This window comes from Lontra canadensis, unplaced genomic scaffold, assembly GCF_010015895.1.
Source record: "Lontra canadensis isolate GAN:19392208 unplaced genomic scaffold, GSC_riverotter_1.0 scaffold112, whole genome shotgun sequence".
Classification (NCBI taxonomy): Eukaryota; Metazoa; Chordata; class Mammalia; order Carnivora; family Mustelidae; genus Lontra; species Lontra canadensis.
The window spans coordinates 4,443,865-4,470,580 of record NW_022631106.1 but is presented as its reverse complement, the minus strand read 5'-3'; the positions used below and the strand labels follow the sequence as shown (position 1 = coordinate 4,470,580).

The window sequence follows — 26,716 nt, the reverse complement described above, 5'->3', positions numbered from 1 at the left end:
CAGATCTGGTAGCCGATAAACACAAAGCAAAAGTGACTGTATCTGCCAGTTCAGCTCAGACCGCTTGGAAAGTCTGAGGGGCATTGTGTGCTGAATGTGTGCAAGCATCCGGAGAATGTCGTCTCCCTCTGTCCAGAGGCTATCGGAGGCACTATCCAGAGCTTCGGGGTTATTCCCAGGCCTGCCAGGCTTGCTCAGAGTCACAAAACACTTCCCATCTTCTATGAGCTCGATCCGTGCTGTGTGTTCTGTCCATCCACATCTCTACTCACCAGAGACAGGGAGGAGATCGTTCAAGGTCTGCTTCACCATTTCCTAGGCTGGGAGCTCCTCCCAGTGGTTTCTGTTTTACTGAGTCATTTCCAGTGAAAAAATTCAGGGATACTTCTGAGATGGTTCCACCTGAATCCTTTCGAGTTTTTCACTGGCATATGGTAGCGTATCTGAGTCCAGAACCTGGAATTGGGAGGGACTGATTTTAAGTTTCTCCAAGTGACTGTGGGCAAAACGCGGAGAGCTCTTTTCACAAGATGAGGTAGAGACTCTGGCTCTTGGAAGGAGCAGAACTTAATTAAAATTAGTTTCAGTGTTTGATCATCCAAAGCCAAATTCACTGCGGCTTGTAGTTCAAAGACACTGGGTCCACTGACATAGCTGGGGCTCAAGATAAATATTCCTCTTCTACTTTTCTTAATCACATTCACAATGTCTTCCGCATACACTGGAAAAAGCGTTCAAGAAACTGTTATCGCTAAACCTGGAGTCTCCATAACCCCGAATCTCTGAGTCTCCCAGATCTACCCAGAGGGTTCCTTTCAAAGGCACTCTTGGGGAAGAGGAAAAGCAAGCATGGTTTTCTATGCCCCTTTTTCAGTATTAGCTCTGCTGACAGTTGAAGATATACTCTGGTCTCAGATGACTCTCAGATTTACATGCCTCTCTTTGTGTTCCATGTCCTCAAATGCTCAATTCCTCTAGGATCAGAGCTTGTTGGCACAAGGCAGGCTGGGATAACAGGGGGGCATGGGATGACCCAGGCTCCCTGGTGGGATGCCTGGGGAAGGGGAAGGGAGGTACGGAGTGAGATCTGCACATCTGATGAGTGGCCAGTGCCTTACCCAGTGCTGAGGGTTGTGGCCAGTAGTCTTACAAAGCCGGGGGACCACTTATTTAGGATAACAGAGATGACTTCCTACAGAGGAGGCAGGAACTCTATCTTTGTTCAGGAAAGCCTCCCTAGGGCCCAGTCATTTTTTCTGAAGATGGATTTTTTTTTTTTTTTGACAACAGAACATGTCTCTGCAATACATGTTCTCCTGCACTGTGGCCCAACCTATTCCAAGCTCATGGAACTTTCCAGAAGAGGTATATCCCAACAGAAGGAATGACAGGAAAGCCCACAGAGCACTTGTTTTCAACTGTCCTTTTTGTTCTAGATCTTCTCTTGGCACGCAGGACCTACCTCCTCCCGGGGCCACATCTCTTTCGAGCAAACACAAGTTGTATCCATATTTGTTTTCCAGAACTTCAGGGAACAGATTCAGAGCCAGGTATTCCTCACTCAGAGAGGAAGTGACTTCACTCCCAAAAGAGCTCCATTTTGCATAAGATACAAAAGCATCAAATACCTTTTTATCTGAGGAAGAAAAACAATTAAAAAAAATTCAACCATTTACCTATGCCTCACTATCGTGGTATCTCTATACGGGCTTTGTATCCTACTTTATATGGGCAAAAATTAAGTTTCGGGCTCCTTACTGAATTGATGTCACAATAAAAAGCAGCATCTGTGTCCGTTTCAGAATCACACTGCTGAGTGGTGTCGATTATCCCACCGGATTTGAATTCTAATTTATGACGCACTCCTGCCTTTTCACTGAGGTCAGATCCAACATCTGTGGCTTCTGTGATTAAATCACACATACTCGGGGATTCCTCTGAGTTTTCTTTGCACTGCACTGTTGCCGTCTCAGGAGTTACACATCAAAGACTCTGTTCTGTCAAAGCGTGGTAACATCCAGCCAGCAAAGCACTGCCAAGACCCAGCACCTTGCAGAGGACAGAGCCAACAGCACACGCACCTATTTTAGAATCCCCGTGTGTGAAAGGCTGTATTAAGAATGCCCTGGTGGACAGTTTTCAGGGTTGCATGATATCAGGTATATAAAGTGCTTGGTGTCCAGCTCACAGTAGGCTCGAAAGATATGGGAAATCATATTTACAAAACTCGTTTCAGGGTACTTGTAAAGTCTCATGTGCCTCTGGTGAGCGGGTTATGACAAATGCACGTTGAGTACTGGGATGTGCTATGTAACTAACCAACCAAGAGAGGGAGAAAATCTCTAAAGTTCACTCATGGGCATCGGCATCTGGACATAATTGTGTCATATTCTAGTCCTTTGCACAATGGCTGGCAAATAGAAATGTTACAGTAGCAAATGATAGCCCGTGGTTGGGGATGGGGGGCTGATGCTATTGGTGCTACACTTGCTGAACAGGACATAAAGAGAACCCCTAGTGGATGGAAATGCCAGCAGTAGAAAAAGAAGAGAGGGGGGAGGTCCAGGACACAAGAAAGGAGGATGCTGAAGAATGCCGAAGAATGGAGGCCCATAAGGCTCATCTGCAAAGTTCCTCACTACCGGGGGGTGGGGGGGATTGGGGGCATGGGGCATGGCCAGCAGAGAAGGGCTGTGTCATTTAAATGTGTGACACACCCTAGTCACCTCTGTTCCTTCCATATCCCTGTGAAACTCCAGCAGGCTTGGATTTTTCTGTAACCTGGAAACATTAAATTTCTTTGGAAATGAAGTTAGCGAATAGGAATATTGGACCTCTCACGTAGGTCCTTTGCAACTTCGCCCATCTATGTCTCTCTAAAATTTTGGGTATCCAGCATTAACTTCTAAGGAAACAGCCATTTTGTTGTAAAACATTAGATTGGCCACAGAAGGGCAATGAATCACTGTGCCTTAAAACCGGGTTCTGCCTCCTCAATACGTTACTGTCTATGCAAAGTGAAAAGAGGAAGGACAGATTTAAAAGGTTCATGGTTGATTGGCTCTCCTGTACAAGCTCTAGAATCTTAAGATAAATATCATTTTAGTAAAAAAAAAAAAAAAAAAGCATAAGCCATCTAGGGGAATGACTAAGACATTGGTTAAATAACTTGCTTAACTCGTAAAAGCTAAAGAACCAATTTAAAGAAATAATTCTCAAAAAACAGTCTTGGCTTAAGGATTTCTTGCATGAATAATTGGTCCAAAGAAAGGAACAACGGATGCATCGCGTTACTTGTCCTTTTCCTGTAGATCTGACAGCTCCTTACTGCATTCTCAGTGCGGGACAAGCACTGACATGGGAAGTAATTAGCCTGAGAATCCAGCAGAAGGCATACTGCCCTTTCCAAGCAAGAGAATCATTCACTAAAACTGCAAATCTTCTGATCTTAGGGACCTCTGGGGCTAGAAAAACACTCAAGCAAGCTCTTCTATCCTAAAGAAGCAGACACTAGTAAGTACTATGATCCCGTCTCCTAGGGAAGTGTGCATTCATTGTAATAGTACTTGGATTTTATAGACTTTCATACTTCTTGAACATTGCCACCATCTTCAAAGCCCCTAATTTTATAGATGAGGCTAATCAAGGTAATAGCTAATGGGGGCTGTAAACGAAATCGCCTGGGTCCAAATCTCCAATTCTAGCACCATCCCTGCAGTTCAGTTTTGGGCCCATGACTTCATGTCCCTGTGCCAGGCTTGCAGGATCACTGTGACAGTTCAAGCCACCAATACACCTGACTGGCATACACTCAGTACTCAAGAGACAATAACAGTTGGCTTCTAGTGAATGTTTACTATGTGCTAGATGCTCTTCTAAATGATTATTATGTCTTAACTCAGTGAGTCCTCAGAGCATTCACTACAAAATGGTGATTACAATCCCATTTTACAGGAGAGGAAACTAAGGCACGGGGATGTTGGGTCATTTGTCATATTGCATTAGGTTGGTGAGCAGAGAGATTATTTTTGAGCTCAACATGCTCTATCTACAATAGCCTCGCTGGTCAGCAAGATTCCTGGTAAATGGACTGAGAAGAAGTTGTGCCTCCACCTGCTCCCAGAGCTCCCAGGTTTGAAGCCACCAGACTTGGAAGAAGGCCTCAAAGGCTGAGTGACAGGACCTTCTCTACCAGGGAACATGCATTTCTTGAGTTTCTCCCTCTAAGTCAGTTCAGAGAGGAAAATTCAGAAGCAAGTTGGGGGTCGCCTTACCCCCGAGGGTCTCATCCTTGCTCTGGTAGGTTCGGTACAGCAGGACTATTTCAATCCAGTACATGTAGAGCAGAGCAGCTGCCGTCAGCATGCCTGCCAGGGTCATGACCGTGCCAAGCAGGATGTATAGGAACACCACTGGGGGAAACATGGCAGCCATGAGCAAATACAGAGACAGCTTTCCTGGGACAAGACCACATTCTAACCAATGCTGTGGACCCACCCAGCACCTTTTCTGATGCTATTATTTTATCAAAATCACCTCTCTTGGAAGCATCCTCTTGAAGCTGGAAACATGTACAATTACATCTCGAGGGGACCGTCTTGCAATGAATCGGAGACAATTCACAGGAACGGGCCATTCCTGATTGGGGTGGCCAGGGAAACTGATCATGGCCACTTTTAGTTATTTTTCTCCCATAAACCTCCACACAACCCATTTACATCCTGTCATTGCATATTATAAATTATTTTCATGCACTATCATCACCAGTAAAGTCTAAACTTAGTTTAGACTATGCATGGCTTGGTTACATTTCATACCCTCCACCATACCTAACACATCAGACCTTCCACACCCCTCTCCTAGCTGGAGCCCCATTACGGAGCATCCACTATGGCCAAGCACAAATTTTGTCTCCTGTAAGCCTCAGTAGCATTCAAAACTTGCATTTATTCATTTATAAATTAATTTATTAATTGAATGAATGATATCAAGCTTATCGTTGAGTGTCTTCTTAAAGAAATTTCAAAACTATTCTCTACCAGGAATTTCCACTCCACCTTTAAAAGGCTGTGATCTCTGATGTTACACATACCACCCGGAGCAATAAGCAGGGTGACTCCAATACCCGATCATCATGTTCTCTGAATTGAGAAGGCAGGAAAAGAAAACCCTAACAGGGGGCTAGGTCCTAGCACGGTACCTATTAGGTATTTGTAGACTGAATAAATGAGTAAGTGAATGAATGAATGGCAGGTTTTTGTAACAGAGCTCCCATACATAGGGGATTGGTTAAGATGACCAGTTCTGGATCACTGATATGAAACTTACTAGTGATGTGTCCTTGGTCAGAATATCAAATGGTTTAATACAAGTGAAGTGCAGAATGTCTGGCGACTAGCAAGTATAATTGCTGTCATCATCATTATAATTCTTTAGGAAAATTCCTCTCCTCTCAGATAAAAGCAGTTGTGTGCATGGTGTGGCAACCTTCCAGGCTTACCTGCTTGCTTTTCTTTCAGTTGGAGGGACTGGGTAGTGTTCCCAATGGAGTTCTGGGCGAAGCAAATAAGCTTCCTGCGAAGCTCCCTCTGAGTAACTTCTTTGAAGTGGATAACGCGGGCAATGACTTTATCCTTTTTGGTAGATTTTACACTAGGAAAGAAGGATGAGCACCCTACACATTCAGTAGCACAAACTGACCACCTTTTGTAATATTTGGCATTTATATTAGCTGCCAAACAGTTTGGCTTTCAGAAGAGCTAGGGGATCAAAGGGTAAAGGGAGATGCCCGAAGAACATAAGACTGACCATCTGATCATGGGGTAGGATTTTTTGATTATTGAATCTGCTAGGCATCATTTTATGCATTTATACCAGGATTTAATTTCTGGCGGGCCTCATCTGACCTTTATTACTCTAAGCATTTCCCTTGAAAACAGACGGTAAAGGGGTGTGTGGTGGCTCAGTGGGTTAAGCCTCTGCCTTTGGCTCAGGTCATGATCTCAGGGTCCTGGGATCGAGCTCCGCGTTGGGCTCTCTGCTCAGCAAGGATCCAGCTTCCCCCCCTTTCTCTGTCTGCCTCTCTGCCTACTAGTGATCTCTCTCTGTCTTTCTGTCAAATAAATAAATAAATAAATAAATAAAATATTAAATAAATAAATAAATAAAAATTAAAAAAAAAAAAAGAAAACAGACAGTAAAAATACTTTACTATTGACTCACTTCCACCAGGGATTTATCATGTATCTGTGCTCACTCTTTTGAACACTAAATGTGGACTCCCGAGTCTCCTTCATGCCTCACCTCACAGAAGCCCCCACGAGGTAAGAGTATGAACACCCCAACTTGGCCACCTGACTTGGCCACCAACACAAACAGTAGGTAGGTGACAGTCCAAGGTCACTCTGCTTGCAAGTGGCAGCCTGAGTCCTGAGCCTAACGCCATTCTGCCCCATCCAGCAAGTTGTAAGTCTCAGTATTTATTCACAGTCTGGGTTCTCTACAGTTGCCAATCTATAGTCTGTCTTTACATGAAGGGATACTGTTTATATGGATGGGGTTTTAGGCTGTGTTGCTTGGACCCTGCAATACCAACTCATATTCCCTGAATGCTTCTTACTGGTCAGGTGAGCATGTCACCTCTACTATATCAGCTCCCTACCAGGATCTTGGAAAGTGGACATAAGTGTCCATAGATTACAGGTGGTGGAATGGAGTCTTTCGGGGTCAAAGGTCACATTGCCAATAGGTGGAAAACAGATATTCGAACCCGAGTGCTTTTGTGACTTCTCTTGTCTTAGACGTGCTTGCCAAATTCTATTACTGTTATCAAAATTTGTTCTTTACTTTTTGTAGTAACGTGTACTTTTCAAAATATTATATTTGTTCATTGAAATGTTTTAAGAATCAGAAGGAAGTGCTTAATGCATAGACTATTACTTGGGAACAGATTTTGGAAAAACAAGAGATTCTTTTTTAGTGACAGTCCTGACTGAGTAGATCCAAACACTGAATCCTTCCAGGGACCAGAGTTCGGCTTCATGAGGTACTGGATAGCTCTGAATAGCTAGAGTTTTCCTTTCTATTAAGCCAAAGTGTCTTCCCAGTAAATTCTGTCCACTAATCGGGGTTCTGCGCTCCAGAGAGCAACAAACTAAGTCTAGTTTCCATAAAACGTAAGGACTTCAAGACAGATAGCCCATCTCCTAATCCTCTTCTCCATTTGGATTGCTGCAACTGTTCCTTACTTCACATATTTTTGGTCAGACTCATTATTGTGCATTTTCCTCCAGATACATCCCAGACCGTTAATAACTGAAGTCAGCCTGATGTTTAAAGCTGCATCAAACTGTTGCTACAAACTGAGGTTCACAGATATTCACAAAACCTAGATATTTTATGGCTTATCAGAAACTGCTGTTTAAAATGAACCTGGGGGGTGCCTGGGTGGTTCAGGGGGTTAAGCCTCTGCCTTCAGCAGGTCATGATCTCAGGGTCCTGGGATGGAGCCCCGCATCAGGCTCTCTGCTCAGCAGGGAGCCTGCTTCCCCCTCTCTCTCTACCTGCCTCTCTGCCTGCTTGTGATCTCTCAATCTCTCTCTCTCTCTCTCTGTGTCAAATAAATAAATAAATAAATATAAGTCTTTTTAAAAATTTTAAAAAATAATAAAATGAACCTGAACTTCTCATTTCCGTGCTTTTCTATTCACCACTAGTGGGCGCTAGTGGCCACACTGTCAACTCGGCCTGCCGACTCACCTCTGGGTCTACATTTATTTTTATTAACATTAAATGTTATGTTTGTTTCAGGGGTACAGGTCTGTGAATCATCAGTCTTACACAATTCACAGCACTCACCATAGCACATAACCTCCCCAGTGTCCATTCCCCAGCCACCCCATCCCTCCAGCATTTTTAAGGTTTCCAAAGGTGAAAGCATTTAGTGTGGATTAGAAATAATAATAGTCTGCTAATTTCCTTCTTACCTGATCTCCTCAGATGTTGGGACTTCCCACTCCCGGTCAGAATCTTTAATGTACCATTTTATTACAGGCATAAAGTCCTTTTGGTAGCCAAATCGTGCCGTGCAGTTAAGAGTTAAAGGCTTTCCTGAAAATGAAGGTGACGCAAAAAAATAGGAAGTCCGTGAGAACGCTTTGTCCTCAGGAGGAACACTCCACCTCAAGATCATTCATGACTGCAATCATGTTTGTAGGTAAAAAACAGGTGTGCCAGGGGTAACCAAACCTAGCTGTTTCTCATCTGGAAACAAACAAGAATGAGCAATACTTGTATCTCAAACCTGTGGCTATACGGTCATAGCACTAAGAATTCTGATGTGGTTGGAGGATAGACACGGGGAAAATGAGGAGTCCTCAGTGACCAGCCTGTTCTTCTAACGCTGCTGCTGTTCAGTACAAGGTGTGTCAACAAAGAACATTTTACTGCGCACCAGTATTTGCATATTAAATTAAAATTGTGAGGGGCACCTGGGTGGCTCAGTGGGTTAAGGCCTCCGCCTTCGGCTCAGGTCATGATCTCAGGGTCCTGGAAGTGAGCCCCACATCCGGCTCTCTGCTGAGCAGGGAGCCTGCTTACCCCACCCCCTGCCCCTCTCTGCCTGCCTCTCTGCCTACTTGTGATCTCTGACAAATAAATTAAAAATAAAATAAAATTGTGAGGTTATGCTAATGTGGTTTAAAGAAGAAATTATTTAGATATCCATCAGTTTCCTGAACAATGCACTAAGGTAGGGATGCGTATTATTACATTATCCTCTTTCTACCCATTTTTTCCATAAGGGCTATCCAGATACATTCTGCCTCAAACCCAAATTTTCACCTTTAAAAAAAATTCATCTTTGCATCTTAATAATGTCTCCCTGCCCTGTAATTCTTCAAAATTCACTGGAACCATATGTAGCTTGGCTATTTTTGAGTTATTAATTTTTTTTTTCTTTCCTCCTTCCTTGCATTCTTGTGATGCTGCGGGTTTTGCAAATTTCATTTCCATAATCAGGACACACTGATACTGCCATCTAGCGGTCTTTTACCATAGTACCTATTTTGCCATTCATAATTACAAATATTTTAGCATTTAAGAGTGCTTATTTTATTGGAATAACCAGTACTTGGTTTTAAATTGAGCAGTTCTTATTTTACTGTGTGCAAAAATTTAGATGTTATTGAAGTTGTTAAAATACAAAGAGACCGGGGCGCCTGGGTGGCTCAGTGGGTTAAAGCCTCTGCCTTCAGCTCAGGTCCTGATCCCAGGGTCCTGGGATAGAGCCCCGCATTCAGGCTCTCTGCTCGGCAGGGATCCTGCTTCCCTTCCTCTCTCTCTGCCTGCCTCTCTGCCTACTTGTGACCTCTGTCTGTCAAATAAATAAATAAAATCTTAAAAAAAAAATACAAAGAGGCCAATAGGAAAGTCACTTAGCACCTCTACCCAAAAGAAGACACTACTTGGGAATATGAGGGGATGTAGCGTTCCTCTACAATTATCTTAAAGGCCACACCAAACACCATGTTTGCAAAGATTCATGCTATTCAAGCTGGTAAATTGGTTAAAACTTACAGACTCACCAATGGACCTAATAATATATGTAACACCTGCTTCTGGGATGAGTAAGGAAGAATCTAAAACCTATTGATCATGTCCGCTGCACCAGCCACCTAAGATACATTAGCCTGTATTTCTTGATTCATCCAGATGAGGTCAGTTTTCTTCTGTTTACAGATTTAAAACCTGAAGCTTAGAAAGAATAAGTAACTCCGTAAGGTCACAAAAGTAGCCATTGGCTGAGCCAAGATTCATACTCAATTCTGTTTGATTTCAAATATCAAGCCTCAGGATGCTTGGGTGGCTCATTCAGTAAAACATCTGCCTTTAGCTCAGGTCATGATCCCAGGGTTCTGGGATCGAGTCCCACCGTGGGCTTCTTGCTCAGTGGGGAGCCTGCTTCCCCCTCTCCCTCTCTGCCTGACACTCACCCAGCTTGTGTTCTCTTTCTCCCTTTTTCTCTGACAAATAAAATCTTTTAAAAAAATCCTGAGACTCTTTTCCTTATACCACACTTAGACCTGCTCCCAGAAGCACAGTGTCATTCAATGGCGATAACACAACCCACCTTACCAAGTTCTACTTCCAGCGTGTCCTTGATGGGATCCAGAATATCTGGTTTGTGATTAGTGTCTTTCACTAAAAGAAGAAAATAGAAATTATTATGTGCACTGGGAAATCTGAAAGGCTGCTTGCTGAAGATATGCATACAAAGGGGTACTTTGATCTCAATGCTTTGGGGCTCCCTCTTCAATTTCAAGTCATATTCTATAAGGCTAGGGACTTAGGTCCACGTGAAAAACAGTCCTCTGGGGCGCCTGGGTGGCTCAGTGGATTAAAGCCTCTGCCTTCGGCTCAGGTCATGATCCCAGAGTCCTAGGTTCGAGCCCCAAATCCGGCTCTCAACTCCTCGGGGAGCCTGCTCCCTCCCTCTCTCTGCCTGCCTCTCTGCCTACTTGTGATCTCTGTCAAGTAAATTAATAAAATCTTTAAAAAAAAAAAAAAAAAGAAGAAGTCTCCAGAAACGACCAGGACATCAGGCCGCAGGTGTTAGCAAAAGGTGCATTTTCTTCCACACGAGCCCTGCTCAACCATCGCAGACCTGAACCCCCATTCCTGTCTTCTCCTACAAGATTGCTTTTTAGCACCATCTGGCTGAGTAATTCAGAAGAAGGACACACCTGAGAAAATGCCCACGTCAGCCAGCCTGGACTCCACCCCCTCCATCACCCAGTTCGTGGTTTACTTCAAAATAAAGGTGAGTCTGGTCCCTCATTACTCATTTATCCCTTAACTTCCTGCTCCAAACTGTCAAATAGAGCGCCATGGTCAAACATCCTCTTGACTACATCCTATCTCCTGATAAAGGAAAACTCATCACCTCTGCTCTAGACATTGTCCTCTTACTTCTCAGGGACTTTTTCCCTCAAAGATTCCAGTTCTCCCTTGTATATTTGTCCCTCTCTCTCTCTCTCTCTCCCTCTCTCTCTCTCCCTCTCCTCCTCTCCCACCACTTCTTCCCGTTGGCATTTATCCATGCTCAGTCTCTCTATCTTAAACTTTTTTTTAAAAGATTTTTATATATTTATTTGACAGAGAGAGATCACAAGTAGGCAGAGAGGCAGGCAGAGAGAGAGGGGGAAGCAGGCTCCCTGCTGAGCAGAAAGCCTGACATGGGGCTGGATCCCAGGACCCTGAGATCATGACCTGAGCTGAAGGCAGAGGCTTTAACCCACTGAGCCACCCAGGTGCCCCAGTCTCTCTATCTTAAAACAGAGAAAAGTCCCTTTACCTCATTTCCCTGCTGCATTCATTCTCCTTCTCTATGCTCATCCTCATTCTTTCACTTCCCGTGGAGTTCGATGCCTGCCCCCATCACTCTACAGATACTGCTTTGGCTCAAGACCCCAGTAACCTCCTGGCACTTAATTCCATTGGGCACAACGGAGTTTTTCTTCAGTTTTATTTCCCAGTACCATTGGACACTGCTGGACGCCATCTCTTGGAACCCTCTCGTCTTTTGCTTCCCTGCTTCCCTACTCTCCTGTTCACCTTCTGCCTCTCTGCTCACTTCCCAGTGTGTTTGGGGGCTCCACTTTCTGTGTGGTTCTTGTGCTTATCAGTTTTCTTCCTTGCTCTTTGCTGTGCTGTTCACTCTCTAGGCCTCTTCCCTACAAAAGGTCTTGAACCTTGAAATGATCTCTCTCCCATGTCATCAATTTCACTTTCTTTATAGCTCTTCTCCCCATCCTTCCAACAGTACCCAGTCACTTATGTAAACAATGACTGCCATCTTCCCAGACCCTATGATGAGTTCTCAAACGTCAGCACCGAGGCAGAGCTTCACTCCCTCTGCCCGGAGATACTTAGTCACTCGCCCTGGGGCAGTTTCCCTCGGTGCTCACACCCCTGCTCTAGCTCCTCTAGGAATCCTACCCTTCTTCCCAACCCCTCCAAGTACTGCAATCCTCCCGGCCTCCATTCAAGGCCCTCTTCTCTCGACTCAACTCCCTTGGTGACCCAACTTATGACAATTTGAATGTGATCTAGAACTAAGCCTTCCCTGGGGGATGGAGTCTAGGTTAATGAGAAAATTAATGTTTTCGTGCATTTAAGGCTTCCTATGACTACCAGTATAGGATTATAATTTTTTTTCAAAAAAGGAAACCATGACTAAGCCAAAGGAATTTACTTTAATTGGGTAATGGGGTTTCAAATCCCAGATCTTGATATGAAAATCTCTCTTACCGATGGTTGTCACTTGAACAACAGCTCTGACTGTCCATGAACTTGTGTTAACCAACTCCGTGTAATCACATGCATATGTGCCGTCCTGTTCTTCGTAAACTTCATCCACCAGGATTGAGCTGCTCCTTTCTTCAGGGAGTAGCTTTCCATTCTAATCCAAGGGACGAGAAAAATAAATAACCTTCTTTAGCCAAGTAATTGTTATTAATATTAGTCACAACAATAGAAAAAATTCACAAATGAGAGCATCACCCAAGCTGTTCAGAAGCTGTACTTGTAAGATTCTCATTGGCTCACGAGAGGCATTTTTAAATACGATTACCTTATCCGTTGAGATCGAGGCATCAAAGCCGACTGATCCTCAAACTTACTTAGCCTAGTATTTCCCAAAGCATGACTTCAGGCCTCTGAGAATATTCTAGAAAACTCATAGTGCTTTAAGGGGTTGATACCTCAATGATTTTTTTTTTTTAAACTGTGTGTATTTATATTTGTGGAAACTGACAATAGTTTTTTGTGTGTGTGTGGGGCTGATATAAAGTTTCTTCTCTAAATAGATTTAACTCAAAAAAGGTGAAATTTAAATTAAAAGTATTAAGTAAATAACTAAACAGGTGTATACAGATATGACAAAGAATAATTGGTGAGTGAGAAACAAAGAACTCATGGAGGACCCAAACAATTACGAACATTTCTTTCCCTTATTTAGCATACCCATCAGGGATGCTCTTCTAAGTTCTGAAGTTCTCCCCCATCTGAACTAACCATGCCTTCCTGCTCTCATTTCCTGCTATTGCCTTTCCACCTACTCACCATTTCCTAAATAACCATGTATTTTTTTTAAGATTTTATTTATTTATTTGACAGACAGAGATCACAAGTAGGCAGAGGCAGGCAGAGAGAGAGGAGGAAGCAGGCTCCCTGCTGAGCAGAGAGCCCGAGGCGGGGCTCGATCCCAGGACCCTGAGATCATGACCTGAGCTGAAGGCAGAGGCTTTAACCCACTGAGCCACCCAGGTGCCCCAATAACCATGTTCTTTCTCCATCCATGTGTCCATACATCTCTCCCACCACTTTCACCACCACTGGGTAAGCTGCAGCTCAGTCTTTAACTCTAACTCAAGAGGTAACTCTCGCAGAGGGACTGACCAGGCACTCTCCCAGCAGAACCAGTCCCTGCATGCTCCCAGACCTCCACGATTGCTCATAGCCCTCTGGTCGTAATTTCTGTGGACAGTTACCTCTTTCTACATCGGTGTAGAGCAGCCTTTGTGCCAAGACACAGAGCTGCTCCTGGACACATTGGCAGGAATGAACATAGATCCCTCTCATCAGAGGATATGGAGTTGTGACTGCCTTCTGAGACTGGGAGAGCACTCGGCAGACCCCAAGGAGTAAGCCAGAGTATGAAGCACTTGGGCAGCCCTGGCTCAGTTAACAAGAAACAGGGATGCTCCCTCCAGGCTCATCAGAGCCTTGAAGAATATGCGGGAATCACTCTATTGAAGGTAAGTGCCATTCTGGAAACATCTGAAATGGAATATGGCTATAGGAAATAAGGCCACGGTGAAGAGGCTGATTGCATGTAGATGGATTTGGTCTTTATGTCTCTAGTATACGGCAAGCAGGCCAGCATGAGGAAGCTCTTTGTAAATGCTGAGTGACTAAAGTATGTATAATTGAAAGGTCTTAAAACATAAGAGTCATGTAATCACCTTTGTATCACTAGGGGCTAAGACATAGTAAGGGCTCGATGAGTATCTGTTGCATGGTTGAGTTGCACTGTGCCAATAATTCTGTAGCCCGTAACTTCCATTTAGCACATGGGCTTCCAATCTCCAAAAATAGCCCCCAGACTGTATCTCTCATCACAGCAGTCCAAAGCAGAGATAAGGAACACAAATAACAAAATAATAAGTATCTCTTATCTATACAGATTATAAAATTCTTTCTCTTGTGATTCACTCAAAGGATTCTCTGATTTGGACTGCACAGATCTAGAAGGAAACTGAAGTTTTGGAGTTTATATATTGCTCTGTATCCCAGAGCTAGCAACTGAGAGGACCGGGGGTCAATGTGAATTTTTCTGACTCTTGAGTTTCATGTTCTCATTGAGGAAAATCCCTTCCACTTCTCATGCTAACTCATAGGAGCAGGGATTCCCCTACTCCAAGTCTCTGGTGTGGTTTCTGTGGCCCAAGAAGGGACTTCCAGTAAGTTGGCAAAGAGCCTGAGCGTCAGAATGGGTCAGAGAGGGGCAGCTGCAGGCAGGAAGTAAAAGAAAACAAACAAGTGGGGCAGACAATGTTAAATATAGATCAGCTGATCTCAAGGGTCAGGGACCCCTTCAAAAGAAGGGTCAGAGCATGGAGTGAAATTCAGAGATAAAACTCTGGAGAATACAATAATCACATAGAATGAGTGACAATTGGAGCAGAGGTGTGTCATAAATCACCCAAGAAAGTAACGGGGGAGTGGATGCAGAGTCATGACTGAGACCTCAGTTGACCACAGTGGGGAATGGGTCAAAACATCTGATTTTTTTTTTTTTTTTTCATAAAAGGTAAGTATGGGGGTACCTAGGCGGCTCAGTTGCTTAAGCATCTGCCTTTGGCTCAGCTTGTGATCTCAGGGTCCTGGTATTGAGTCAGGCCACCTTCTCAGCAGGGAGTCTGCTTTTCCCCCACCCCTGCTTGTGGGCTCTATCTCTCTCAAATAAATGAATAAAATCTTAAAAATAAAAATTAAAGAGGTATGACTTCATATGTATTCTTAAGACTTAATGAGATGGAACTAAAAGGAAACATCAAAGAAAACAGTTAAGGGAGAGGCCATTTGTGTCAAGAATGATGGGGAACCCATTCTGGTAAGATGATCGCAAATGATTCCAGTAGGAAAGAGAGATGGTAATGGGGCTGCTTTGCTCAGCTATGAAACAGTCTTGAACAAAATATGGAAGGAGGAACATCTCAATGTGAACCTGTATGAAGAATGTCAGTAAGTCTTAGAACGGAGGCATGCAGAAAAGAGGAAGACACTAAAACGGGACTTTAAATGAATGTGTGAAGCAAGAAGAACACAGAAAATGTATTCTAGGTGGAGCAGTTATTGAAATGTTACCTTCTACTGTCATCAAGCTCCAATACTACCAGGCAGTGCAGCCACCCCAAGGAGGACAATACACATGGTGTTATTCTATGGGAGTGGTTCTCCCCACCATTGGACAACACAGTGGAGCTCCTCCTAGGGATTTTGCTATCTGCTCTGGGATGAACTCCAGGCCTGGGCATCTTTAGCCCTACCCTCCCTTATGGACTTGACATTCCCATGTCTGTTTTAATGACTCATTACATCCAGATCTATGTGAGCTCTTTGCATCCTTCATTGAACTCACTTCTACTGTCTCAACTTGCTAAATGTTGTGAATATTTGAGCCAGAAAGACCCAAAACATGAATCATCTCTTTTATGTCCCCCAAAGTATTTCATTTTGTATTTTATTCCTTGAAGATATCACTAGCATCCACCAACTCTTTTCTGTCCCCAAAGCTAGTTCCCTGGATCAGGATTCATAATCTTAAACTTCAATCACACCAAGAGGGACCCCCAATAACCATACCACATAATCAACCTACAGCCTTTTTTTTTTTTTCAGCCCTAACCCTAAGAACACCTCTCTGCTCCCACCATGTTGAGCCACTCACCATTCATGTGTCCCTTGTGCTTTTGTTTTCTGTGACCCATCTGCCTTCTCCTGCAGCTTCAGTCTCCTGCCCTAATCATCAACTGACCACATTCTAATTATATGTAAATTTTATACTCATATTTATCTTCTAAGTGGAAAAGGGTACATTATGAAAAGTATAGACCAATGAGCTAGATGTTCATCTCTAGCCAAAGTCTTGAACGGATTATTGGAAAGATAGCTTATGAGTTCTCAAAAAGGAAAAGTTGGTGACTATCAGCCAGCTTGTCCATTACCAACATTCATGCTAGTCTTGTCATTTTTTTCTGTATGATAAAATGAATACACCAGAGGCTCAGAGGAATATAGGAATAGAGGAGATGTTCCATCTTCACTGTAGTGAGTCATTTGGAAAATACGTTGATGAGGTCTTTGTTAAATAAAATAGATACACATAGGCTGAATGAGTCAACATCTGGGTGCCCTTTTTAAGTTACCTGAACAGTAATACTTCCCAAGTTGTAGATTAAGGGACCATGGGATCAGCTAGAGTCAATAGCTGAGCTGACTGGTTGTTCAGTGCCAGGCTGTTCAATATTTTTGCTAAGACCTATCATGCCTGCCTCCCATCCTCAAGTCACACGAGTCTGAGAATGATAGCTTAGTATGGTGGGTTTCAAAATAAATTCCAATGGATATGCAGAATGGTGAGCTAAAACCAACAAATCAGAATTTAATTAGAATAAATGTAAAATCATGAATGAAGGTTACAAATTCTACTATGTTAGCACAAAAATGAATTGGCCTGATCACAGTTCTTGTGAAAAATAAAAAACAAAACAAAACACAAGCCCCTGCCAACTAAAAATGAATTGACCACATTATGGAGCTGTCCCAAAGCTCATGCAATCATAGACCGCATCGATATGCTGCTCAAGGCAAGGAAGAAAATAGTTTCTCTGTTTTCACTATTGGCTAGGCAACATGTGGGTTATAGCACTGAACAGATGTTAGGAAGTTGTGCAGGATTTTGAGCACTCTGAAATTGCTCGGTGAGAACAACTGAATGGGCTACTATACTGACCTTGAAAATACTTTTCAGAAATCAAATCAAAATGATCTTTACTTCTTCCCTACTCGGAATCACATTGATCTTTGGTCTAACCAGTCTTGCCAACCCATTGGTTCCCTGGGTCACTAAGGCTCACAGAATGCCAGGAGTACTTGTGGCTCTGAGAAAAGTAGGCCAAAAAGAAATGAGAAGGAAAAGCAGCCAGTCTGAGTGCGTACATTCCATGGAACACAGGGCTCAGAGGTGATGAAGCAGCCATGTCAGCACTGTGGCCAGTGAGTGTGGCATATGAGCGAGAGTGTCCTAAACCACCAATTGAAAGGTTGCTTGGGGCACACATCTAACTGACAAAAAGACAGCAGGGTCGCTGACATTTGTGTCTCAATGCCATTGCGGAAGGACTTCTCCTGCTGCCCTGTTATGATTTTGCCCATGTCATAGCTTTGCTTAAAGAACGTAAAATGCCCTCTCATTAAATGTAATTTTCATTTATTTAAGATGAAATCTGTGTAGACTATTTTTTATCATATTTTTAGAAATTAGCAAATACAGTGAAAATGTTCTTGGAGTAAAGAACAGATAATTCACTTTAACTCTGACTTTGTGGTCATTTAATATTTCAGTTAAGAATCTCCAATTCCAACCGGGTGGCTCAGTTGTTAAGCATCTACCTTCAGCTCAGGTCATGATTCCAGGGTCCTGGGATCGAGCCCAGCATTGGGCTCCCCACTCAGCGGGAAGCCTGCTTCTCCTTCTCCACTCCCCCTGCTTGTGTTCCCTCTCTCGCTGTCTCTCTGTTAAATAAATACAATCTTTAAAAATACATATTTTTTAAAAAATTGCCAAGCCTAAATTTTTTGACGTGTCTATTAAAAATCTGAAAGCCCCCAGAGCCTCAAGCTCATTGATTTATTTCAGTGGGATAGCCTATACATCTGGCAGAGGCATCCCCGGTCAGGAGTTTCATCTGAATTCAGTAACACCATGTTTACATCTGCTGAGTCAAGTGTTAGCATCCGCAATTTCTTCTGAGATGGCTTAGGTGTGACCCACCCACCACCGGAGGACTGGGGATTCAGCATGAAGGAAAGGTGCATTGTGTATTATTTGCTGCCTAATGTCACCACTTCTAGTGATACACTCTTTTTGCGAGGTCTAGGACATATCAGGCTACTGCACACACGTACGTATGCGTGTCTGTGCACGTGTGTGTGTACGTGTGCACGCAGGTGCATGTAGGCATGCACACACATACGTGCAACTGGGAAACCTAACTTGAATGATGACTTAATCCGAATCTGCATCAGAATGTACAATGATCAAGAGCCATTGTCTGCCCACTCTTAGGACAGATGTCTATTTATTGCTAAACACATTCCAACAAGACCTCAAGGATGTGAAATAAAGCTTCCTTCTGTGAATGTCATACCCTGTTAGGGTTTCTTTTATAAGAGCAATATATGCAGAAAGCTGACAACTATTGTGTGGCTTCTGTTTCCCTGAGAGTGAAAACAGCCTTCATTTTAGGGGTACAATCCTTGAAAATATAAATGCATTTGGATCTGAAATGACTGGAGGCAAGCCTGCTTTACTGGCCTAGGAATAGCCTACCTTGACGTAGCAAATATCTGTCATCCCAGACCACAAATACTTTTGAACCCAGGGGAGTTTTGTTCTTAAGAGAACTGAAAATAGGGGCGCCCGGCTGGCTCAGTCAGTTAAGCGGCTGCCTTTGGCTCAGGTCATGATCTCAGGGTCTTGGGATGGAGCTCTAAGTTGGTTCCCTGCTCAGTGGAGAGCCTGCTTCTCCCTCTCCCTCTACCTGCCACTCCTCCCCGCCTGAACACACTCTCTTTCTCTCTGTCTCTCTGTCAAATAAATAAGTGAAATCTTTAGTTAAAAAAAAGAGAGAACTGAAAATAATGAACGTAATCATGGCTTCTTCTGGCTAACCTCATTTTAAAGGTTATGAAATTAATACGTTACTTAAGTTGGGATTTTAGTGAGCCCTTTAAAATACAAATGTGAGACCTACAACATATCACATCACTTGTTCTCTCTGTGTACTTATTTCTTTTTTTAAAAAATATCATTTATTTATTTGACAGAGAGAGGGAGAGAACAAAGGCAGGGGGAGAAGCAGAGGGAGAGGGAGAATCAGGCTCCCCACTGAGCAGGGAACCTGATGTGGGCCTCGATCCCAGGACCCTGGGATCATGACCTGAGCTGAAGACAGACGTTTAACTAACTGAGCCACCCAGGTGCCTGTATGCTTATTTCTATAGTGAACACCATAACGCCTATCTACCCATTGTGTCAGTGGAATCGAGTGAGGAAGTGGCTTCTCACACCACATTGCTTGTACCTACACGACTCTCTGATTGCTGAATCTTGGAGTGCATAGAGCCACCAGATAAACATGGGTCCCTTGTGTGACCCTTTCAGTGGCAATTTAAAATGATATTTTTATATTTAACAAACAAGTTTTGAAGTCATATTTAACATTTTATGTGACTTTTCACAGCAGAGTATTGAACTTCCAACAATGATTCCAAGTGTAGGAGGCAATTTAAATTCTATTCTTTGTTTCCACCGCCCAGGGGTCAACTATCATGGGGTTATGTTGAAGGACATGCTTATGCTGCATTTATCTATCTGTTAGCATGTGTAAAAACTGTAAGACACCATGGCAACATGAAGTGTTCTTTGTTATAAAGCTGACTCACATGTGGTTCATAACTAAAAATCATTAGGAACATTGCCTCTTCCTTGCCCCCACCCACTTTCCTCTTTATAATGCCTTTCTGTCCTCCCTGCCCCCCTCACCTGTGCAAGACACCTGTCACCTGGGCCACCTATATTTGCCATAACTGACCTCTCAGATGTGCTCTCTTTGGAAAGCACTCATCTCCTATTTTGTTCAGAAACCCGCTGGGCCTCACTTATTGGTGTCTCCCTTCCCCCTAAAAGTGCCCATTGTTTTCCAAAGACACTAGAAATGAATTCAACTGGTCTTCTGCATTAGTGGATGTTTGCAAGTTCATGTCTTCCCTCATGAATAATGCGCTCAAATTTTAGAAATTTTTCTGGCACTGAGCAAAAAGGTGGCTCTCCTACTTGCACTATCACACTCTATGGCTCCCTAGGAGAAAGACAACTTTCTTGAAGAAGGTCAGGTCTTCTCTGTAGGCACAAGTATTTGCGAAGCTCTAGACCTCAGATTCGCAAACCCACATTTCTATAAAGCATCTATGGAGATGTTACCATAAAAACCATACTCTCACATGAGCTTTGCAGAAGTCATTCTTACCTGGTACCAGGTCATCTCTGGACTTTGTGCGTCACTTTTGCAGTTGAGGCTAGGACAATGAATACGGGCAGTGCTACCAAGAAGAAGGTATTGCTCATGTGATACAGAGTTTTGTGGTATACAGGGTAGTTTTGTCTTGGGCTTAACTTCTAAGATGGTCTTGACACAACAAGGGCTCCTAGGAGAGGTAATAAGGTCTGTGAACATAAATGTTATATCCAGATAATGTAGGATTGGGGAGTGTTTTCATATAAGAATGCATTTGGGACATACCCAATCCTGGGCCTACAGATATATGATCCAGGACTACGTATTTCCGTGGTCAAAAAGTGTAGGATGCCCTTTTCAATGATGTGAGCAGAGTTGTTCATTATTTCCCATGGTTGACTTCCATTTGGAGGTTGTAGATACCACTGGACATCAGATAGGTCCTTGTAACCACTCCAGGGCAAGTTTTCAGAAACTTGGGTTGGTGAGAGTTGACTTCTGTGGGATGAGTGGCATGTCTGTGACTCTGTTAAGTTACAAAATAAGACAAATTGCTCCCTCGTTGAGGAATACTCCCAAAGCACGTTCTTGGTGAAGCAATCTGAAAGCCACAAGGAACCAAGCAACAGAGAGCTGCATTAGGAGATGAAACTGTCCCTTGGCAATGAGTTTTTGGACATGACATCTAAAGCACAAGCAACCAGATAAAAAAATAAAGTATCAGGTGCCTGGGTGGCCCAGTCCATTAAGCATCTGCCTTCACGTCAGGTCATGTTCTCAGGGGTCTGGGATGGAGCCCCACATCAAGCTCCCCACTCAGCAGGGAGTCTGCTTGTCCTTCTGTCCTCCCCACTGCTCACAATCTCTCTATCTCTCTGAAATAAATAAATAAAATCTTTAAAAAAAATTAGCAAATAGAACTACATCAAACTTAAAAGCTTCTGCACAGCAAAAGAAATGATCAATGAAATGTAAAGATGACCTACAGAATAGGAAAAAAAATCTTCAAAGCCATATCTAATAAAATATATCTGATTAACATCCAAAATACATCAAGAACACATACAACTCAAAAGCAAAACCAACAAACAAGAATGAACAAACAAAACCCCCCAAATAAACCACTTAAAAATGAGCAATGACCCCGAATAAGCATTTTTTGAAAGAACATATATAATTGACCAACAGGTACATAAAAATGTGTTCAACATCACTGATCATTAGGGAACTGCAAATCAAAACCACAGTGAAATATCACCTCAGACCTGGCAGGTTGGCTTACCGAAAAAAAGGAAGAAGTAAGAAATGCTGGCAAGGGGGTGGGGAAAAGGGAACCCTTGGGCACTGTTGGATTTATAAATTGGTACATCCGCTATGGAAAACAGTAGGGAGGCCCCTCAAAAAAATTAAAAATAGAACTACCATATGATGCAGAAATTTTATTTCTGAAAATGTATCTAAAGGAAATGAAAACACTATGTCGAAGAGATATTCTGCACCCCTATGGTCATAGCAGTGTTATGCATAATAATCAAGATATGGAAATAGACTGTTCAACAGATGAATGAATAAAGAAGTTGGACACACACACACACATTATTCAGCCATAAAAAAAGAGGAAATCCTGTCATTTGCAACAACATGGATGGACCTTGAGGGCATTATACTAAGTGAAATAAGTCAGAGAGACAGATACCATATGATATCACTTACACGTGGAGTCTCAAAACAAAACCAAAACAGAACAAAAACCAAACTTATAAACATAATAAAAATAAATCAATATATAAAAATAAAATAAAGTGAAATTTAGTAACATTTAAAAAAATAACAAAAGAAACTGAACAAACTGAACAAATAAAATTATCTAATATCATTTTCAGTGTCTAACCGTGAAAAAGTAAAACAAATAATAGAAAAAAAAAAGAGATCAGATTTGTGGTTACCTGAGGCTGGCTAGGGAGTGGGGAAATTGGATGAGGTGATCAAAAAGGCACAAACTTCCAGTTATAAGATACAGCAGTACTGGGAACGTACTGGAGAACACAAGGACTCTAGTTAACACTCCTGTCTGATAGATCTGAGAGTTGTTAAGAAAGTGGGTTCTAAGGGTTCTCATCATGATTAAAAAACAAGAAAGCTTCCTTTTTTTCTCTTTTTTGGGTATCTATAAGACATAAAGGATATTAACTAAACTTATCGCGGTAATCCTTTCACTCTACACGTAAGTCAAATCATTTTGCTGTGTATCTTAAATTTGTGCCATGCTGTCTGTCCCTTATATCTCAACAAAACTGGAGGGGAAAACAATCCAACTCTAACTGACATTTAGAAAGAGTCCAAGATTTCATGAAGAATTAGGCTCCTTTGTCTGTCTTCTTCCCTGCTTCCATTTAGAACATCGTGCTCTGACTCCCTCCCGATGAACTTGAGCTGGTCAGTAGCACAGCAATTGCTTTTTAAAGATGACCAAACTGTCCCTCATTCCTTTTCAGCTGCTCCCTCCAAACACCGCGCTACCACAACTGGGCTCCTCACTGATGCGTGGCATCCGCTGAAAGCTGTTCCCCCCCAGTCATTTCTCTCTTCCTGCACCCATCTCAACAGTAGGAAGGAAATTTGCTGTGTTAACAGGTCAAGCTGTTGATATATCAGATTACCTGACACTTCAAACCTTGACCACAAGACTCACGGTGTTAACATGAAAAGTGAAAACCCTACCTGAAGTAGTCATTTCTTTCATTCTCTCTCCTGCGACAAGCCAAAGAAATATCCAGCCCAAATAAAGCATCGTTCTCCCCGGGTCCTGTCATCACTTTGGTGAATTTGCTCTGTTGCCAGGCTGTGGAACGTTGTGTTTCAGAGCTCCTCCCTGAGAACCCTCTTCATTTCTGGAAGTCAAGAAGTGAGAAATGAAGAAATTAGAACCAGTGAGCAAAATGCAAGTCACACAGGAAGCCTTGAAAGGGGCGGGTCTTACCCAAATGCGCCTTCCCATGCCCACAATGGTGTGTGGCAGTCTCTGCATGTCATTTCTGATACCTCTAAAGGAGGGAGAGTGTCTCAAGCTCATGGTAACCACTTGGACCCTGTGTGTTCTTTTGGTGCCATTTCTTCAAGGACTTCTTTTTCTTTTCTTTTTTCTTCCTTAACAATATCACCTAACATGACTATTTCCATGAGTGATTTGGAAAAAGTTAAATGAAACTTTTCCTGAAAAGGTGACCCAAGTTGATTAAAAATGTCAGAATCTCCATAGTTCTGGAAACCTATGTTATAGCTCGTATGTGTAAGATTATGTGTAAGATTTGAGAATGTCCGCATGTCTGTTTTATTTACTTTACTATCCGTATTAACTGTTAGAGAATAGACTCTCCGTACCCCAAAAAAGAAAGGAAAAGTTGTCACTGGATGGCAATACTACATAATACTCTGTGTAACTCTCTTGGGGTTGGTTGTAGGAATAAGGAACTTTATCTAAAATTTGCCCTAAAACACTCCAATACTGACTTAGGCTCTTTAAAGTGAAAGGGAGGCTAGGTTTGGGCGGGGAGCAAAACAAACCTCTGAAATAGAAAAAGTGAGGGAACAAGATCACCTGAAGAGAGAGAATGAGAACCTGGCCTGTGTTCATGGCACTTTTGTCCCCCTTACTGATAAGGTGGCCATTGGAATTTTCAAACCATTAATAAGAGATAAGAGATAAGGATACTGGGTGGGAGTCTTAGTCCATTTGGGCTGCTAGACCAGAATACCACATGGTGGGTGGTTTATGCACAATGGAAATTTATTGCTCACAGTTCTGGAGGCTGGGAAGTCCAAGTTTAAGTCACCAACATGGTTGTATTCTGCTGAAGGCCCTCTATCCAGCGTATGGTGCCTTTTCACTGTGTCCTCATGTGGTAGAAGTCACTGGAGATCTCTCTAGAGTCTGTTTTATAAAAACACTAATTCTATTCATGAAGGCTTTACCCTTATGACCTAAGTAACTTCCAAAGACCCCACCTCCTAATACCATCATTAGTGGTATCATCTTTAAAGGTTAGAATTGCAGCATGTGAATTTGGAAAATCAAGTATAGTGTGTAATATTTGGTTATTGTTTAATGTTGTCTTGAACAGAAAATAAAAGTAATTTCGTTACACAACTATTTCATCTGTCCTTCTAGAGTCCTGAACTATTATCACTAACATAAAAAGTATTCTGTATTACTCTCTGTGTTACTCTTAGGGTTATGGGAATAAGAAGACTTACCCCTAAGCTTTACCGAAAAATTCCACCTGAAACACTCCCTTGCTGTCTCAGTCTCTTTAAAGTGGGGGTAGTGTGGGACAAAATAAACAGTCCTCAAGTATCTGTCCTCAAACATCTGTCACAACGTGAAGAACGTTGTTAAATAAAAAATTATTCTGACACTTACTGAAATAATTAGAAAGACTATTATTCAAGACTATTACAGGAAAGAGGAATCAAGCTCAACTCAGAGGACAACAAGAACAGGAGAGGATATAGCCAAGGAACAAGGTGAGGGGGTCAGGGGCTGAGTTACTAAGGAAATATCAAAGTAGAAGGATTCTTACTAAACTAACCTAGCAGAGTTCTTGCTCAAGGTGAGTCAAGGGCTTAGAAATTGAGGGTAGGAAGATGACTTAGCAGGATGCTTTGCTAAGACTAGGCTAGTAAGGCCAGACATAAAACTAGGGCGGGGTTCGAGGTCTAGTGGGGAAGAGGTCTCAGAGGAGCCTGACTAAAATTTGGTCAGGAAGAGAGTCTTTGTCAACACAAACTTACAAATAAGCAATTACAGGAGGTTGCAAGACAGAAACAAATACAGTGACGACATAAAAGAAAAAATAAAGAGGGAAGGAAGGAAGGAAGAAAAGGATAAAAAAAGAAGGAAAGAAAGGAAAGGGAAAAAAAGGAAGAAAAGTTACAAGAAATGTCATTTGGCCTTCTAAAAACCTTCCCACGATACCCACATTCTTTAGAAGCTGACGAAATTGATCTCTCTCTTTTCCATATCTACCCTGCCAAGCAAGTTCCTTTCCTCACCCCTCCCTGCCTTCACTGGTCCTTCCTGTGATGACTGCCTCCACCCTCCAACCTTCCCAGAACATTTCTTTCCAGGCATCTCCATTTTTTTCTCATAAATACATACTGGGCTTTCCTCATCTTATAAAATTCTTCATTTCTGACCAGTTTCCAACACACACACACACACACACACACCATATCTCTAACATCTTCAGATGCAGGAAAGATCAATTTTAATATCTATAATTTTTAATAATAAGTAATGTTTCTCTAAATTTAAAATTTTTAAAAAGATTTTACTTATTTGCCAGAGTGAGAGAGCAAGGGAGTGCACAAGCAAGGGGAGCGACAAGCAGAGGGAGAAGCAGGCTCCCTGCAGAGCAAGAAGCCTGATATGGGACTCCATCTCAGGACCCCAGGATCATGACCTGAGCCAAAGGACTCGATTCCAGGACCCCAGGATTAAGACCTGAGCCGAAGGCAGACATTTAACTTACTAAGCCACCAAGTGCCCTAAGTAATGATTCTCTAACAGAAACACTGAACTTGAGGCATCTTTGGGGACCCAGTTGGAGCATTGCAAAGGAAGCCAAGTGACTCAGAAATGCTTCTGGGGGTCAGAGTTCAAACCAGGAGCACCTGTAAGCTGCAAGGAGAGGGCAGACAGATTTCCTGGAAGAACAGGAGCCTGGAGAAGGTGGGTCAGAGCCAAGGCTGAAATGAAGAAGAATAAACCTAAAAGGAAGAAAAGAAATGGAACATGGAGACCATCCTGATACTAAGCATGGAGAGAGTCTGGAGGCAAAATGGGATGTCAGTGTCAGAAGCTATAGAGTTGACATGAAAAGGACTGAGAAGTGTCTTCTGTGTTTGGCTCCAATAGATCAGATCAGCTTGTGTGGGGGCCAGGGGTGAGCTGACAGAGAACAACACAAGAAAAGGAAGTAGTGTGATGGGTGGAGACAAGCCATGTAGTCCACAGGCTACACTGTGCAGGGAAGTCAGAGGCGGAATTTGAGCATTTGTTGACAAGGGCAGAGCTTAGACACCATTCAGCTGTGAGGGGAATGAGCGAGCAGGTTGGCAGGTCAAGTACAAGTGAGAGTGAGGAAGTAGGAAAAGACAGAACGCCTAAAAGCACAGAGAGATCAGGCTTGGACAGGGGGCTGCAGGGCCATGCAGGGTGGGAAGGTCTATCCTGACCAGTTTACCAGGTGGGGACCAGCGTACTGGTGGCTGCCTGTTGAGAGGAGAGGATGCTCAGGAGAGGAGCAGCTTCATTGGATGGTGGAGCACCTTGAAGAGAGCCAGGCCTGGGG

General features: G+C 42.8%; 1 protein-coding gene across 3 annotated transcripts; it reads right to left on the bottom strand.

Annotated features, from left to right (window-relative positions):
* On the bottom strand, positions 1 to 24,184 carry IL18RAP (interleukin 18 receptor accessory protein). Of its 3 annotated transcripts, none has more exons than XM_032840393.1 (11): positions 24,162 to 24,184; positions 23,085 to 23,254; positions 20,649 to 20,964; positions 20,376 to 20,553; positions 12,310 to 12,460; positions 10,135 to 10,200; positions 7,986 to 8,109; positions 5,501 to 5,652; positions 4,275 to 4,412; positions 1,463 to 1,636; positions 1 to 456 (listed from the first exon to the last, which is right to left on the bottom strand). In XM_032840393.1, exons 2-11 carry the CDS (start codon positions 23,152 to 23,154, stop codon positions 422 to 424), a joined length of 1,404 nt encoding a protein of 467 aa, XP_032696284.1. In that variant the 5' UTR covers positions 23,155 to 23,254; positions 24,162 to 24,184; the 3' UTR covers positions 1 to 421. The 3 variants fall into 3 exon arrangements, with proteins under 3 accessions (XP_032696284.1, XP_032696282.1, XP_032696283.1); XM_032840391.1 differs by having other exon boundaries at positions 1 to 721; positions 24,162 to 24,183; XM_032840392.1 differs by lacking the exon at positions 4,275 to 4,412 and having other exon boundaries at positions 1 to 721; positions 24,162 to 24,183.
* Between the last annotated feature and the right edge of the window lie 2,532 nt (positions 24,185 to 26,716).